This window comes from Bombina bombina, chromosome 4 (genome assembly GCF_027579735.1).
Source record: "Bombina bombina isolate aBomBom1 chromosome 4, aBomBom1.pri, whole genome shotgun sequence".
Taxonomy (NCBI): Eukaryota; Metazoa; Chordata; class Amphibia; order Anura; family Bombinatoridae; genus Bombina; species Bombina bombina.
This window is the reverse complement of record NC_069502.1, coordinates 678,426,875-678,443,687: the sequence shown is the minus strand read 5'-3', so window position 1 is coordinate 678,443,687 and position 16,813 is coordinate 678,426,875. Positions and strand designations below refer to the sequence as shown.

Genomic DNA, 16,813 nt, shown 5'->3' with positions numbered 1-16,813 from the left:
AACAGTCTCTCCTAAATCATAGTAAAAAAAAGCAATGTGTGTGTAAAAATGAAAATTAACAAATTACCACCATACACTTTCTCCAATTTTTTGGGCTAAAACGGTTGCATCAAAGCCCTCTATGTTTAATACCTTGGAGTGTCAACATTTCAAATATATACCCTTTCATAGCAATAAATAAAACTGGGGTATGCAATAGGCCCCAAACTAAAGATAGGCCTATCAGAAGAAATACTCTCGCTTTCAACTCAAATTACTCAAAATCCTGGCAAACCTATGCATGGGTGTACTCAGGAGGTTTTGCAGAAAACAACCTGGAGTGTTTTCTTGCAATAACTTACAACAGGCTCTCCTAAATCACAGTCAAAAATCAATTTGTATGTAAAAATAAAAAATTACCAGCAAATGTTTTCTCCAGTTTTGTTTGGCTAAAACAGTTGCATCAAAGGCATAAAAACACTCAATATACAATACATTGGTGTGTCAACTTTTCAAATATATGCACGTTCATGGCAAGCAAAAACATTGGTGTATGTAAAAAGGCCCCCAAAAAGAAGATAGGCAAAGAAGATATTTGATATTTTGAATGTGAAAAAAAAATCACAAACATGTCAGAAGTTTGGAATTGCACCCGAAACCTATTCCTAGGTGGTATCACTGTACTCAAGTGTGTTCTTTGGCAGTAACACATAACAGGAACTAATTGATGTCTAAAGTACAATGTGTGTGAAAAAATAACACAAAGAAATGACTACCAAAAAGATTGACAAAGACTGGTGGTTGAATTAGTGCATGAAAAGTGTTAAAATACCAGCATTTCAAATACCCTAGGGTGTCTACTTTTCAAAAATATATGGTTTGATGGGGGTAAATTACATTGTCCGGCTTCAAAAATTTCCCAAATAGGACATGGTTGCATTATGACCTGATGTAAAATTTCCAAGTTGGAAAACTGGAATGCACCCCCTAAAAATAAGGCATTTTAGCCCCCAGAGAACCCAACACACCTATGCATGGTTGGCATCACTGTATTTAGGAGATGTTTCTGAAAACATATTGGGGTGTTCTTTGGCAGTAACACATAACAGGAACTGATAATCCATACCTAAAGTACAATGTGTGTAAAAAAATAACACAAAAAAATGACTACCCAAAGGCTTGACAAAAACGGGTGGTTGAATTAGTGCATGGAAAGTGTTAAAATACCAGCATTTTAAATACCCTAAGGTGTCTACTTTTCAAATATATATATATAGTTTGATGGGGGTAAATTACATTGGCTGGCTTTAAAAATGTCCCAAATAGGACATGGGTGCATGATGACCTGATGTGAAAATTCCAAGTTGGAAAACTGGAATGCACCCCATAAAAATAAGGCGTTTTAGCCTCCAGAGAACCCGACACACCTATACATAGGTGGTATCACTGTACTCATGTTGCTGAACACATATTGGGGCGTTCTTTGGCAGTAACCCTTAAAGTTCTCAGAACATGTACTGTGTCAAAAAAAATCACCACTTATGTTCCCCAAACTTTGACATAGATTGGTGGTAAAATGGTTGCATGAAAAGAGTCAAAATACACCAAGTTTCATACCTTAGGTTGTCTTCTTTTAAAAAAAATATATACATGTGAAGGGTTATTCAGGGATTCCTGACAAAATGGTTTGGAAATAGCAAAATGCTACTTGTACTTATTGCCCAATAACTTGCAAAAAAAGCAAAGAATATGTAAACATTGGGTATTTCTAAACTCAGGACAACATTTAGAAACTATTTAGCATGGGTGCTTTTGATAGTTGTAGACGTGTAACAGATTTTGGGGGTCAAATTTAGAAAAAGTGTTTTTTTCCATTTTTTCATCATATTTTATAATTATTTTTTTTTAGTAAATTATATGATATGATGAAAATAATGGTATCTTTAGAAAGTCCATTTATTTGCGAGAAAAACTGTATATAATATGTGTGGGTACAGTAAATGAGTAAGAGGAAAATTACAGCTAAAAACAAACACTGCAGAAATGTAAAAATAGCCCTGGTCCCTAACGGTAAGAAAATTGAAAAATGGTCTGGTCATTAAGGGGTTAATTTCACTTCAAACTTCTCCTTCCCACAGTTTTTTTAGGGGGGTTCTGTATTTTTGTGGAGGACACCTGGCAACCCTGAGTGTTACTAGCAGCCAAATAGGTAAAATTATTGATTTGTATGTTACTGGCTGCCAAGGGGTCAAATGACTGTTTAGTTGTGATACATTTACATTGTGGGATCGTGGGATCAATTATTTATTAAACGAACATGAAACCAATTTTTTTACTTTCGTGATTCAGACAGAGAATACAGCTATTAAAAAGTTTCCAATCTGCTTTTATTATTACATGTTTTTTGTTTTCATGGTATTCTTTGTTGAAGAGATACCTAGGTAGTTATTGTGCACGCCTGGAGCACTACATGGCAGGAAGAAGTGCTGCCATATAGTGTTCTAGCAAACATTCTTGCAAAATTGTTGCCACACAGTATGGTGCTGCAGACGTGCATGCTTCTGAGCTTACTGATCTGCTTTTCAACAAAGGATACCAAAAGAACAAAGACAATTTAATAACAGAAGTAAATTGGAAACCTGTTTAAAATGGCATGCGCTGTCTGAATCATGAATGAAAAATTGTGGGTTTCAAGCCTTGTAAGGCTAAAAATTGTGGATAAAAGCAAATTATTTTCTGACCTGATTTCTAGGTGTCATAATGCAGCCTTTCACTGATTTTTTTTTTTTTTTTTTTATTACAACGTAAAGGGACATTCAATATATATTCAAAACATATATTAGCTGAGAATAATAGGTAGATGTATTTCTTCTCACCTAGGGCCAGTTAGGATTTAGAAATCATAATAAAAGAACACATTCAGAGGGTTAACAGATTTATAAAGCTCCCTGTAGCAGCACAACAATTTGTAAGCCATTGTAGATTCGGTAATGTCACTTTAAGAAATGTATTCAGAGGTCATGGACAAGTAGTAATTTAAAGTTTACAGCAGTGAAACTCCCTTCTACCTTATTTTGCATTTGACTCCTCCTCCAGCACTACGAGGTGTTTCTAAGGTGCAGTAAACAGTACAGTTTTACAACATGCAGGGCGAGGCAGTTACCATACCAGAGAGCTTTACAGATACTGACTGACATCACCCATATAATCAATGCTCGCGGTAGGAGCAGCAGGGGATACTGCCCGTCACTCACGCTCAGACGAGGAATCACTGGAGCTTACTCAAGCCACAATATCCTCCAGAAAGATGTGACTGGTTAGCTGCCGGGATCCAATGTGTAGTAGCAGCAACTGCTGGGCTGCTCATGCAGCGAAGATACTATTCATTTGGTTCCTGCTACAACAAGCCCATTCAGGTAAATCAGATGGTTTGTACAACCTGTGTTAAAGAATGCAGTATGATGTGGCACTGATTACAGCTACTACTAGAGCCGCCTGTTAATTTCATGTGGATTCATATGCTCAGCCGCTACTTATTTATCACTATTGTAGCACACAAAAATTATTGGCTAGCTGCTAGAACCACATTAGTTGCGACTTTAATATTTACACAGTTTAATGTTTTTCATTTTATTCGTTTTCTAATCATTAATATTGGTGTAATTTATGTAAAATCGCCCTATATATATATAGAAGTGGTACTAGTCTTGTAGTTAAACATCAACATAACAAGGGTACTTCAGGTATGTGCATATAAAATTAATTAAATTGGTAAGTTGTTTTTATTTTTTTTAATTGCATGCGCTATCTGAATCATGAAAGCTTAAAGGGACATAAAACCCTTTTTTTTTCTTTCATGATTCAGAAAGAGCAATTTTAAAGAATTTTCCAATTTACTTCTATAATTTAATTTGCTTCCTTCTCTTGTTATCCTTTGCTGAAAGGTTTATCTAGGTATGCTCAGGAGCAGCAAAGAACCTAGGTTCTAGCTGCTGATTGGTGGCTGCATATATACACCAATTGTGATTGGCTCACCCATGTTTTCAGTTAGAAACCAGTAGTGCATTGCTGCTCCTTCAACAAATGATACCAAGAGAATGAAGCAAATTTGATAATAGAAGTAAACTGGAAAGGGTATGTTTTTTTTTTAGGGGTTTCATGTTGGCTTTAGTGTCCCTTTTAGAAAAGGAGATAAACCTGGAAGGGTATGCGAGCTGTGAGCTGTGGTGTTTACCCTTGTAGAAACTAACTCTATAGAGTAAGCACAATGATCTTCCCACAGATCTACATTGAGTGTAAGGATCACTTTTAGTTTGATTTGACACTGATGCTGACTCTTATTTTATGTGTAAGTTAGACACGTTTAGTTAAAAATTTAAAAGTACATAGATGAATTACGTCTTTGCATAGAAACACATTTCCAATATACAAGTATTGGCAAAAATGCCTCTAGCAAAAGTTATCACTGTTAGCATTTTTCTCTGCATGCGCATGTGAAGCATAGCTAGATATTGTCAGTGCACCAGCTACTCAGTACTGCAGCTGCTCAGAGCACCAGTGGGGCTTGTGCTATGTCAGCAATTAACAAACTTGAAAAGTTCCATTTATCAAATTCGCTGTAGCGAATCATGTCCGCCTATCAGCCCATAAACTCCGCCTATCAATGACATCAACAATACCTCACTTCAAGCCACTTCCCTGAGTGTTCCATGATATCGCAAATAAACCACCAGCGTTCCTGTCATTTAGCACTTGTGCATTCTGTCGATCGTGATGTCATCACATAGTGCAATCCGGAACATTAATACTGAACACTAGTATGGGAGAAATGGTGCAATCCTTAAAGCGCTCCCCAGCTCTTCTGGTAGTCGAACGTTCATTGCTCATACACAGTAGGTGGAGGCACAACGCGGAGACATCACACATATTTGCGGGCACTAAATAAAAAAAAACATTTTACTTCTGGGAATAAAGAAGACGGCGGTAGGCGGAGTTTAGGGCCCATTTTACTTGATTGAACAGCGTGAATCTCTAGGAAATAACGATTAAACCGTTGTTTGCAGTATGCTGACACAAGTCTACATTCATAATAAATTTAAATATTTAGAATCGTTGCCCTATATTAACTTAAATTTATTATAAATGTAGACTGTCCCTTTAAACACACTTTTAAAACGCCTATAGCTTTTATTAGAAGCATTTTAACTCCTAGTTTCTCAGCCTGTGGTACGTGTACCCCTGGGGGTACTTGGGGCATTGGCAAAGGGTACTCCAGGGCTTGGCCTTCCTTATTTGTTTTCCTGATGTAGCTATTGTAAACATGACATATCAAAGTACGCTGTGTTTCTCATTTCTACCCTCAAGGACTCCTAACAGGGCAGAGTGTGAGTATTTTCCTGCCTAGGTTGGACCACTGCTCAATCACTGATTCACCTCAAATCATTATAATCTTAGATTCTGGCTTGTTAGTGACATATGAGGGCTGCAGTTGAGCTCACTGATATGATCAGAGAAAGTGTATTACTGTGACCAAGTGTCACAGAAACAACTGCCACTGTGAAAAAAGGTAAAGTGCATCATACTGACGTGTACCAAAATGAGACAGATAAACTGTGTATGAAATGGTTATTAAAAATAGAAAGATATTACCATAAATAATAATTTCCTCATCATGCTGAAAAGTGTTTATTTCCTTCTTTTTTAATTTAAAGGAGCAGATTTATTGCATATAATTATTAATATCAATGGACTAAATATCTGTGTTTTATGTGCTAATTATTCTCTGTTTTAATATTGCCAAATATTAACTTCTCGCCGTTAGGATGTTCCATGCCGTCCATACGCTGGGCTTTAACACCATTAGAATGGTATGAAACATCCTACCTTTAAATGATTTTCTTGCAGCATCACCCTTTGACAAAGTCCAGAATCAGTCTGGGCGTGTGCCTAGCAATGTCCCCCATAGTCCAATCCTGGCCTTGAAATCATGTGATTGCATTGATGATCTCGTTATTTCATTTTTACTAATAGCATTTACATTGGAATTTCTTCCAATGTTAACACTATTGTTCTGACACAAAGGGGTTACGTTTCTGAAAACACAAAACGTGTGATACACATGATTTCCATTTTTGATTTTGTAAAAGATCAATAATATTTGTGCTACAGTTGCTGTACATATAAATGTATACCTACAGGGTATTTGCTACAAAAAGGTTGAAAACACTGTTTTAGCTAATACAAAAATTATATTCAAAACTGAAATGAATCCATGTGGATTGCAATTTTGGTTGGAATGTCCCTTTAAGGAAGGATAGCAATTATATATATATATAAATACACAGATTTATTGGAAGTGACTTAAAGGGACACTGAACCCAAATTTTTTCTTTCATGATTCAGATAGAGCATGCAATTTTAAGAAACTTTCTAATTTACTCCTATTATCAAATGTTCTTCAATGTATTGCACTTGCGCAACATAATAGAATTTTTCCAAATTGGCTTGGAGTACTGTCGAAAAGTCCAGTTTTGCACCCTTTGTGTGTTGATTTCAATCTGTCCATTTTGTTTTTCAAAATAAAATGCAAAGCCTGTGGTCGGGAGAATGTAATTGCCAAAGCCATTGCTGTCCATGCATTGTATGAGTGGTGTTCCTGCTACCTGCTTAGATCTGATCTCAACAATAGGACAATTGCTTAGAGGGGGGATTAGGTCTAAGAATGGTTGATTATTGTTTAGCGCAGGGATGGGGAACCTTGGCACTCCTGATGTTTCAGAACTACATTACCCATGATGCTTAGGCACAATGAAGTCCAGTTGCGCATCATAAGAAATGTAGTTCTGAAACATCTGGAGGGCTAAGGTTCCCCATCCCTGGTTTAGAGACTAGTTATTAGTATTAAGAGGAGGCTGGATGTCAGGGATAGTAATACTCTGGTCTTGATAAAGGATATGCTTGAATTGTGGTAGGGGAAGGTCACACATAGAGTAAATTGTAGTTGTCATTAATGAGAACTTAAAGGGACACTGAACCCAATTTTATTTATTTTGTGATTCAGATAGAGCGTGCAATTTTAAGCAGCTTTCTAATTTACTAATATTAACACATTTTCTTCATTCTCTTGGTATCTTTATTTGAAATGCAAGAATGTAAGTTTAGATGCCGGCCCATTTTTGGTGAACAACCTGGGTTGTTCTTGCTGATTGGTGGATAAATTCACCCACCAATAAACAAGTGCTGTCCATGGTCTGAACTAAAAAAATATCTTAGATGCCTTCCTTTTCAAATAAAGATAGCAAGAGAACAAAGAAAAATTGATAATAGGAGTACATTAGAAAGTTGCTTGAAATTGCATGCTGTATCTGAATCACGAAAGAAAAATTTTGGCTTCACTGTCCCTTTAAGAATGTTCATTTACAAGACATAAATAAGCATTGTGGTTTTTTTTCCCCCTCAACATAGTACATTTTTCAACTTAGCCTGTAGTGGGCACGTTAAATAGCCGGCCATTACAAGTGGCTGGTTAATGCGACCGCAAGCTCGCGTTTTCACTTTGCACTAAGCGCAGTTAACCAGAGGACAAACCTCTGGTTAAACATAAAAAATTGCCCCCAAAATAGAGAGGACAGTCCAGTAAAATAACATAAATCTATGAGCATGTTAACTTTAAAAAAAAAATAACTGCACAAAGCAGTTATAAGGGCTTAAAGGGACAGTATACACTCATTTTCATATAACTGCATGTAATAGACACTACTATAAAGAATAAGATGCACAGATACCGATATAAAAATCCAGTATAAAACTGTTTAAAAACTTACTTAGAAGCTTTCAGTTTAGCTTTGTTGAAAAGGTAGCTGGAAAGCCCACTGCAAGTGGGAAATAAGACACTTTTCCCCCCTCCCCCTTCTTTTGCATATGAAAAGGCCCTTTACACAAACAGGAGCAAGCTGGAGAAGGTATACATCAGTACTCACATAAAACTTTGGGGCTTGGTTAGGAGTCTGAAAATCTGAGCAATGTTATTTAAAAATAAGCAAAACTAAACATGTTTTTTTTTAAAAAAACTTCATGGGCTATATAAATAGATCATCTACAAAACATTTATGCAAAGAAAAAATGAGTGTATAATGTCCCTTTAAAGTGAGGGGATGTGTGGGGTGTTAAAAAAAATAATAATAAAGTGCCTTAACATAGGAGTTAATGGGGGACTGTGTTTTATCCATAAATATATACTGTATGTCAAGGCTCAAAAATTCCACTCGCCATCTCGCAATTGGCAAGTGAAATTTATGCAGTGGCGAGTAAGTTTTTGCTGCAGATCTGGCTCACTATTTAATTGTTCCCCAGGCAGTAGCGTCTCTGAAGCAACCGCCTAATTGGCATAATTAGAAAGCCGCCACTGAGTCTGATAGTCTCTTCAGATCGTCTCCTACCCCCTGCCATCCTCACATACCCGCCATGCTAGCCTTGTTGATTCAGGGTTGGGGGCGGGCTGGGTCATGCCCACTTCAGTGTAAGATCAGGTCGAAAGGATTGAGCGCGCTCAGTTCAAATTGGGACTTTGTCAGCTGAGCATAGCTAGCTAGCGAGTGGAGTCTGGACCGGACCGGTGAGTGTGACGAGGAGAGGAGTGCCGCATCCAGGAGACTCAGTATCAGGTTCCTGGCACCGGGCAGGTAGATAGCACTTTGTGAGACTTTAAGCCCTGCTGCGGGCTAGCAGTGCACAGGACTTAGAGAGCTTGTGTGTGGAGACCGGTAAACTATGATGACATGCTCGTTACCATTCCGGAATGAAGAAGTCCGGTCACCCTAGCCTACAGAGTTAACAAGGTATTGGAACATATGTGTCTTGGGCTGCAGTCTCATTTTATTATTACTGAGTGTAATAATAAAATGAGACTGCAGCCCAAGACACATATGTTCCAATACCTTGTTAATTCTGTAGGCTAGGGTGACCGGACTTCTTCATTCCAGAATGGTAACGAGCATGTCATCATAGTTTACCGGTCTCCTCCCACAAGCTGCAGGGTTATGAGTGACGCGTAAGCAGCACAGGCACAGCCTCCACCTTCACCATTTCTACTCTTACACAATTTCGTAGGTGGGTGCCTGAAATTTTGATTTAATTTAAATATCATGGTTGTATCAGCTCTCTGTCTCTTACGATCAAACACATAAGTAAAACAAGTGGCATACTTGGTAAGCTCTGTACACAGGCTGGCATTCTGCTTTGGGCATATAATAACTATCCTGTTAACCTCATGTGCCGTCACAACCAATCAACAAACATGTCACCAGGCCTACTGCAGTATGCTGATTTCCATTCCTCAACATGCAAGGACCCAATGTCAAAACTACAGGTTTTATTTTGCTAAAATGATACAAGCTATGGTGTGTTTAGACGTGCAGATTGATGATTACATATTTTTATTTATTTTTGGGAAGCTTTATCTGAAATATTACATTACTGCACACTACCTGGGCACCTTTCCAAATGACATAGTTTCTCAATGGTACACTTTATATGTCTGTCATCTGTCATATCCCAAACGTTAATGCCTTAATGGTTTTGTATTTATTTATTTAAGAAAAGAGCAAGCCCCCCAATACCACTTTCATATTATTATTAATATTATTATTATGACTACTACTATGACAATATTTATGTATTTGGAAAGTGACGACAGAAAACAGGGAATGCAGTCTTGGGTATAAGGATTATATTCCCTAGAGAGTTTCCTGTATTGACCATAGGTGTACAAACAACTGGTGAGCTAGGAAGGAATGTAAAAAAAAAAAAACTTCTGCTGTCAGAGTGCTGCACACATGTCTGTAAAACTCAGTGTTAGGGTAAAGACAGCCATAAGAAATATATACAAGGGTTTAACTGCGCAGAGAAAAGCCACTTGTCACAAAAAAACAAAAATGGTCTTAGCTTTTCTGTTGATTCTTTACTAAGTTTAATGGCTGCTGAGACATAAAGTGTTACTAACGGCACCAGAAGCGCACACAACAGCACAGTATACATGAGTGTATATCGCCATAAAATGTATGAGACAAGTGGATTTTCTCTGTGCAGTTTAACCCTTGCATATATTTCTTGTGGCTGCACTGGCTAAACATATGAAAAGAAGGGTTAAAGTAGTGGGCGTGACGTGGGCGGGTCAGTGGGCGTGGTGTGGGTATGCAGTGGGCGGGTGATGGGTGGGATCAGAAGTGGCGAGTAACATTTTTGGCCTGGCTAGTAGCTTAGGACCTGAAATTTTGAGCCCTGCTGTATGTACAGTATATGCTTATATACATATATTTTTATGTGTTTATATGTGAACGCTTGGCTTTCAAGCAGTGTGGACGCCAGATCACGCACATTTACGTGTTCTGGTATTGCCAAGTTAAGCGCATATATCTCGCTTGTGTAAGCGCAAATTTGCGTATAACTTGTAATCTAGCCCAGTGTGTTCTAAAGATTATTTTTCTTCAAATTGTGAGATGTATTTTCTTCTTTCAAGTTGAAAACATATGGTTAGTTTTTAGGGCCATTGTTCACGTTTCTTTTGTGTTTTCTCAAAATGTATTGTGGTTCTTAGAGAAAAGCGTCAACTTTCATTTTTACGAATCAAATTTATATATAATCAGCATCCATGCCTCCTAGCAACCAGGAAAAGAAAAAATGTGGTGTTGTTTTAAGTGGAGGGTCCTCAAAACTAACATTAGGGACAACCAAGTATTTTATAAATTATGTATAAGAAATTACTGCATTGCATAAGATCTGCAAAATGCATGTTTTAAATGAGCATTATAGTAAAAAAATAATGAATTAGAGCACATAGTTTTGTCTTTAGCAACCCTGCAACTCTCTGTTCAACTTCTGCAGTTGTATAGCTGGGTTGTGCTACTACTATTACTGAATAGGTCAGCAGCAGTTCTCTGCGGCCCTAAGCAGTACTTTAACTATGAATTAGAGAATGTCATTTTTTTCATTATAATAGCCCTTAAAAGCATCTAAAATGATCTCTTGCATATATCAAGCAATAAAGGTGAAGCATAAGGATGTTCTGTATGTAGTTGCAGCGCTGGCCCCTTAACTGGAGTAGTTTAAATCCTCTTTTTTAATTTCAGGATCACAGGTACTGTTTTTCTTTACGTTGTTTTAAATGCCCTCTGAGGAAGGCGGTTGTCTGAAGAAATGCATTGGTCTTTTAGAAAACTTTAAGCTGTTTGTTTTTAAACTTTATTAAAATTTTATCAAAGCTAAGTTGATGTATGTGGATATTCACTTTTGAATGAAAACATCAAATTATACATTCCCATAGTGAGTACACAGCGTTGTTTTTATTGTGCTTCACTATTGTGATACTCCATTTTCAAGGAAAACAGTACCTGTGATCCTAAAAGAAAACGAGAATTGAAACTACTCCAGTTAAGGGGCCAGGGCCGCTACTACATACACAGGGCTCGATTTATCAAGCGTTGGTGGACAGGGGTGTATATATGCGACCCTGTCTGCTGCAGCTCACCTCTGGCGGGCAGAATTCCGTTAGCGGAATTCAGCATTGCGCACAAGCACTATTTTGCGCTCCTGTGCAACGCCGCCCCCCTGCTTACACACAGCCAATATCGAGCAGGCATGAGCTGTCGATCTCCCTGGTCAGACCAGACCAGGGAGATTCAAATTCTCCATCTAAGACGTGGAGAAGAGGTTAGGGAAGCAGGGGTCTGATGACCGCTGCTTGATAAATACTCACTGCAGGTTCTCTTGTGTGTCATACCTCCCAACATCTGCCATATGATTTCCAGGATGTGGGTGGTTAAGAGCTATGTGGGCAATGGCTATGATTCATGGGCGTGTCTGGGTATATTGTGGGCAGGACATGGTTGTGTTTAGGTGGAGCGTGACTCAAAAGATTGGGTGGTATGTATTGTGGTGCATGGAGTAATTACAGGGGCATTTAACAATAGGACACTTGTTTAGAGGGGGGGGGGGTAGGTTTAAGAATGGTTGATTAATGTTTAGAGAGTAGTAATTGGTTTTAAGAGGGGGCTGTTGCTATTAGGCAGGATGAGAGTTAGGGATAGTAATACTTCAGTCTTGGATAGGCTTAAATTGTGGTAGGAAAAGGTCACATATAGAGTGCTAGCACTGGCACCAATTAACATGAGTACTTATGTTACAAGGGACAGTCTAGTCAAAATTAAACTTTAGTGATTCAGATAGGGCAGGTCATTTTAAACAACTTTCCAATTTGCTTTTATCATCAAATTTGCTTTGTTCTTTTGGTATTTTTTTTGTTGAAAGCTAAACCTAGATAGGCTCAAATGCTACTTTCTAAGCCCTTGAAGGCTGCCATTTATCTGAATTCATTTGACAGTTTTACACATGTGAGTCATATAGATAACATTGTGCTCATGCCCGTGGAGTTACTTATGAGAGGGCACTGATCAGCTAAAATGCAAGTCTGCCAAAATAACTGAAATAAGGGGGCAGTCTGCAGAGGCGTAATCACAGAGGTAACAAGTATATTACTATGTATAACCGTGTGGTTTATGCAAAACTGAATTATCTATCTTTTTAAACAATAAAAATTCTGGAGTAGACTGTCCCTTTTAAAGCAGATGGGATCAAAAGTTCCTTGGATATTATTGGCCCATAGAGACCGCCCATAAGGAGCCAGTCTTATTTAGTGGCCTGCGTAGATCACACTAACATTAATAGTTAATTGTGTTTGATAAGGTTGCTAAACAGGAGGCATGCACATGGTCTTGCCCTAAATCTTTTACTTAGTTCTTTTTAGGTGAAAACTATTTAGAAACTATTGCTATTAAAGGGAAATTTCAGCCACAATTGGAATCCACATAGATGCATTTCAGTTTTTAATAGAAGCCTTTTTGTAATATACATGTATTAGCAAAAATGCTTCTAATAAAAGCTATAGCTGTTTTAAAGGTGTATTTAAGTATATTCTGTGCACCAGCATTTTAAACTTAGCACTTGCTCAGAGATCCTACGGTGCTTGTATCAACTGGTAATGACTCAATTTGTTAATTTCTGACATGATACAAGCCCCACTGGCACCCTGAGCAGCTGCAGTATTTAAAATGCTGGTGCACTGAGAATATCTAGCTATGCTTCACATGCACGTGCAGAAAAAAATGGTAACAATAAAACAGTGAAAACTTTTACTAGAAGCATTTTAGCCAATACGTGTGTATTTGGAAAAATGTTTCTATTCAAAGAAGTAATTTATTTAAGTGCATTAACATGTTGGCTGGAATGTCCCTTTTAATACCACTTTATAGAACGCAGACCTCCCAAATGTCCCTATTTGAGAGGGACCGTATTCTGAGTTCTATCCTGCTGTCTAACACAGCCACATGTCCCTATTTGCAGAATTTCTTAGCCCCACCTACAGAACACCCAGACACACCCACTCACTGCCCAGGCGCACACACACTGATCACCCAGACACACCCACAATCCCACCCACTATCCCACCTCCTCCCCACAAAATGATGATTGGCCCTCATCAACCTTCTGAGTCCCTGATACCCAGCCAGGCACAAAGTCTGGGATGTATGAACAAGCCATCATTTTAAGTATGAATGCATTTATTTGCTGCCTTTTTTTTCAGCTTCTTTTTTAATCTTTTTTTTTTTTTTTTTTTTTTTTTTTTTTTCTGCTACTAAAGTACAATTGTGTACAGTCTACTTGTGTATTTATTTTATTATCTTAAATGTGTACCTTTGCACTTCCCCATCATGAAAAATATTATTCTTAGTTCTGCATTTTTATGTTTTTGATATCACTACTCGTTTTATACATTAAAGGTATAGGAAAGTCAAAATGAAAGGTACAGTAAAGTCCATATTAAACTTTAATGATTCAGATAGGGCATGACATTTTTAAACAACTTTCCAATTTACTTTTATCATCAAATTTGCTTTGTTCTTTTGATATTCTTAGTTGAAAGGTAAACCTAGGTAGACTCATAAGCTAATTTCTAAGCTCTTGAAGGCCACCTCTTATCTGAATGCATTTGACAGTTTTCACAGCTAGATGGTGATTGTTCATGTGTGCCATATAAATAACATTGTGCTCATGCCAGTGGAGTTATTTAAGAGTCAGCACTAATTGCCTGACATGCGAGTCTGTCAAAAGATCTGAGATAAGGGGGCAGTCTGCAGAAGCTTAGATAAAACTGGGGAATGGTAAATAAAGGGATTATCTATATTTTTAAATAATACCATTTTTGGTGTTTACTGTCCCTTTTAACTTGTATGATTCAGATATAGCATGCAGTTTTAAGACAACTTTAATTTCACTTCTATATTCAAATTTACTTTGTTCTCTTTGTATCACACTATTTGGAGCTTGTTGGTGATTGGTGGCTAAACGCATTTGTTTCTTGTCATTGGCTCACTAGATGTGCCCGGCTAGCTTCATTGTGGCTGTGGAGCTGACTTTACCTATGATATTGATTCCAATCTTTTCAGGGTTTTTTTTGACGTTGGAAAAATGGGAACAGAGATATATTGGATGAAAGGGTTAACATGCACGTGCAGAGAAAAAATATTAACACTAAAACAGTAATGACTTTTGCTAGAAGCATTTTTGCTAATATATGTATATTGCAAATATGTTTCTATTCAAAGATTTAATTCATCTGTGTGCATTTACATTTTGGCCGGAATATCCTTTGTCTCCTGATCATGAATACACACGGTTGTTGAGAGAAACCCTGTTCCTAAACACAAGAATATTGTACTTTTCAATCCTGAAAATGTGAATATTGAAAAACATAAGATATTAATAGTGCGAATTGCTAAACAACAGCTCTTAATGTTGCATTCATGATTTCCATATTCTCTCTTTTCCTGCAGATCTCATTAGCTATATTAGATATTTCGTATGTGTCTATTAATGGAATATGAAACCCAAATTTTCTTTCATGACAGAGCATGCAATTTTAAGCTACTTTCTAATTTACTCCTATTATCATTTTTCTTTGTTCTCTTGGTATCTTTATTTGAAAAGCAGGAATGTAAGCTAAGGAGCTGGCCCATTTTTGGTTCAACACCTGGGTAGAGCTTGCTGGTTGGTGGCTACCCAGGATGTATACATATGTGCCTGTCCTGCCCACTACTGAAGGACTATACAATAGTGCTGGAAATAGGTTTAATAAATCTAGACCATATAATAATATATACTTTAAAAATGGTGTATGTGACTATTTCAGAATGTATTGCACTTGCATAACATAATAGAATTTTTCCAAATTGGCTTGGAGTACTGTCGAAAAGTCCAGTTTTGCACCCTTTGTGTGTTGATTTCAATGTGTCCATTTTGTTTTTCAAAATAAAATGCAAAGCCTGTGGTTGGGAGAATGTAATTGCCAAAGCAATTGCTGTCCATGCATTGTATGACTGGTGTTCCTGCTACCTGCTTAGATCTGATCTCAACAATGGGACAATTGTTTAGAGGGGGGATTAGGTCTAAGAATGGTTGATTATTGTTTAGCGCAGGGATGGGGAACCTTGGCACTCCTGATGTTTCAGAACTACATTACCCATGATGCTTAGACACAATGAAGTCCAGTTGCGCATCATAAGAAATGTACCTTCCCTGGTTTAGAGACTAGTTATTAGTATTAAGAGGAGGCTGGATGACAGGGATAGTAATACTCTGGTCTTGATAATGGATATGCTTGAATTGTGGTAGGGGAAGGTCACACACAGAGTAAATTGTAGTTGTCATTAATGAGAACTTAAAGGGACACTGAACCCAATTTTATTTATTTTGTGATTCAGATAGAGCATGCAATTTTAAGCAGCTTTCTAATTTACTAATATTAACACAATTTCTTAATTCTCTTGGTATCTTTATTTGAAAAGCAAGAATGTAAGTTTAGATGCCGGCCCATTTTTGGCAAACAACCTGGGTTGTTCTTGCTGATTGGTGGATAAATTCACCCACCAATAAACAAGTTCTGTCCAGAGGTCTGAAACAAAAATTATCTGGCTCCTTAGCTTAGATGCTTTCCTTTTTAAAAAAAATATAGCAAGAGAACGAAGAAAAATTAATAATAGGAGTAAATTAGAAAGTTGCTTAAAATTACATGTTCTATCTGAATAGCAAAAGAAAAATTTTTGGTTTCAGTGTCCCTTTAATGTCGAAATGTTGTTAACACTTGGATTGTGATCAGTCAGAACTTGAATAAGCAGAAATTAATGCAGATACATGGGAAAGGAATGTTTGGAATTGACCCCTAAGTGTTTCATTTATTTTCATATTAGAGCTTTTTTTTTTTTTTTTTTTGCACTTTTATATACCTTTAAGACATGTTATCTCTATCAGCAAAATAAGACGTACCACCAATTTAAAGCCTGCTAGAAATAATATTGACAAATTAAAGGGATGCTGTACTCAACAAATTTAGTATTTTAAAGGGATAGGAAAGTCAGAATTAAACTTGCATGATTCAAATAGAACATGTAATTTTAAGACACTTTTACATTCACATTTTCAAATAAGCTTTGTTCTCTTGGTATCCCTTGTTGAAAAAGAATACACACATATCCTACACTAGTGGTAGCTAGCTGCTGATTGGAGCCTGCACACATTTGTCTCTTGTGATTGGCTAACTAGATGTGTTCAGCTAGATATCCGCAGTATAATACTGTTCCTACAGCAATTGGATAACAAGAGAATGAAGCAAATTTGATGATAGAAGTAAAAAAGAAAGTTGTTTGAAATTGTATGTTTTATCCGAAACCCAAAAAGAAAATTTTGTGGTTTCCTGTCCCTTTAAATATAATTATGATTGGTGTGC

General features: G+C 37.2%; 1 protein-coding gene across 1 annotated transcript in view; it reads left to right on the top strand.

Moving 5' to 3' along the window:
- The first annotated feature begins 3,139 nt into the window (after positions 1 to 3,139).
- The window catches only part of LOC128656712 (interleukin-20 receptor subunit alpha), a 143,248-nt gene continuing 129,574 nt past the window's right edge, over positions 3,140 to 16,813 (top strand). The window contains exon 1 of the mRNA XM_053710817.1: positions 3,140 to 3,395. Coding sequence (XP_053566792.1) covers positions 3,314 to 3,395 — 82 coding nt within the window. The 5' untranslated portion in view covers positions 3,140 to 3,313. The remainder of the gene's footprint in view (positions 3,396 to 16,813) is intronic.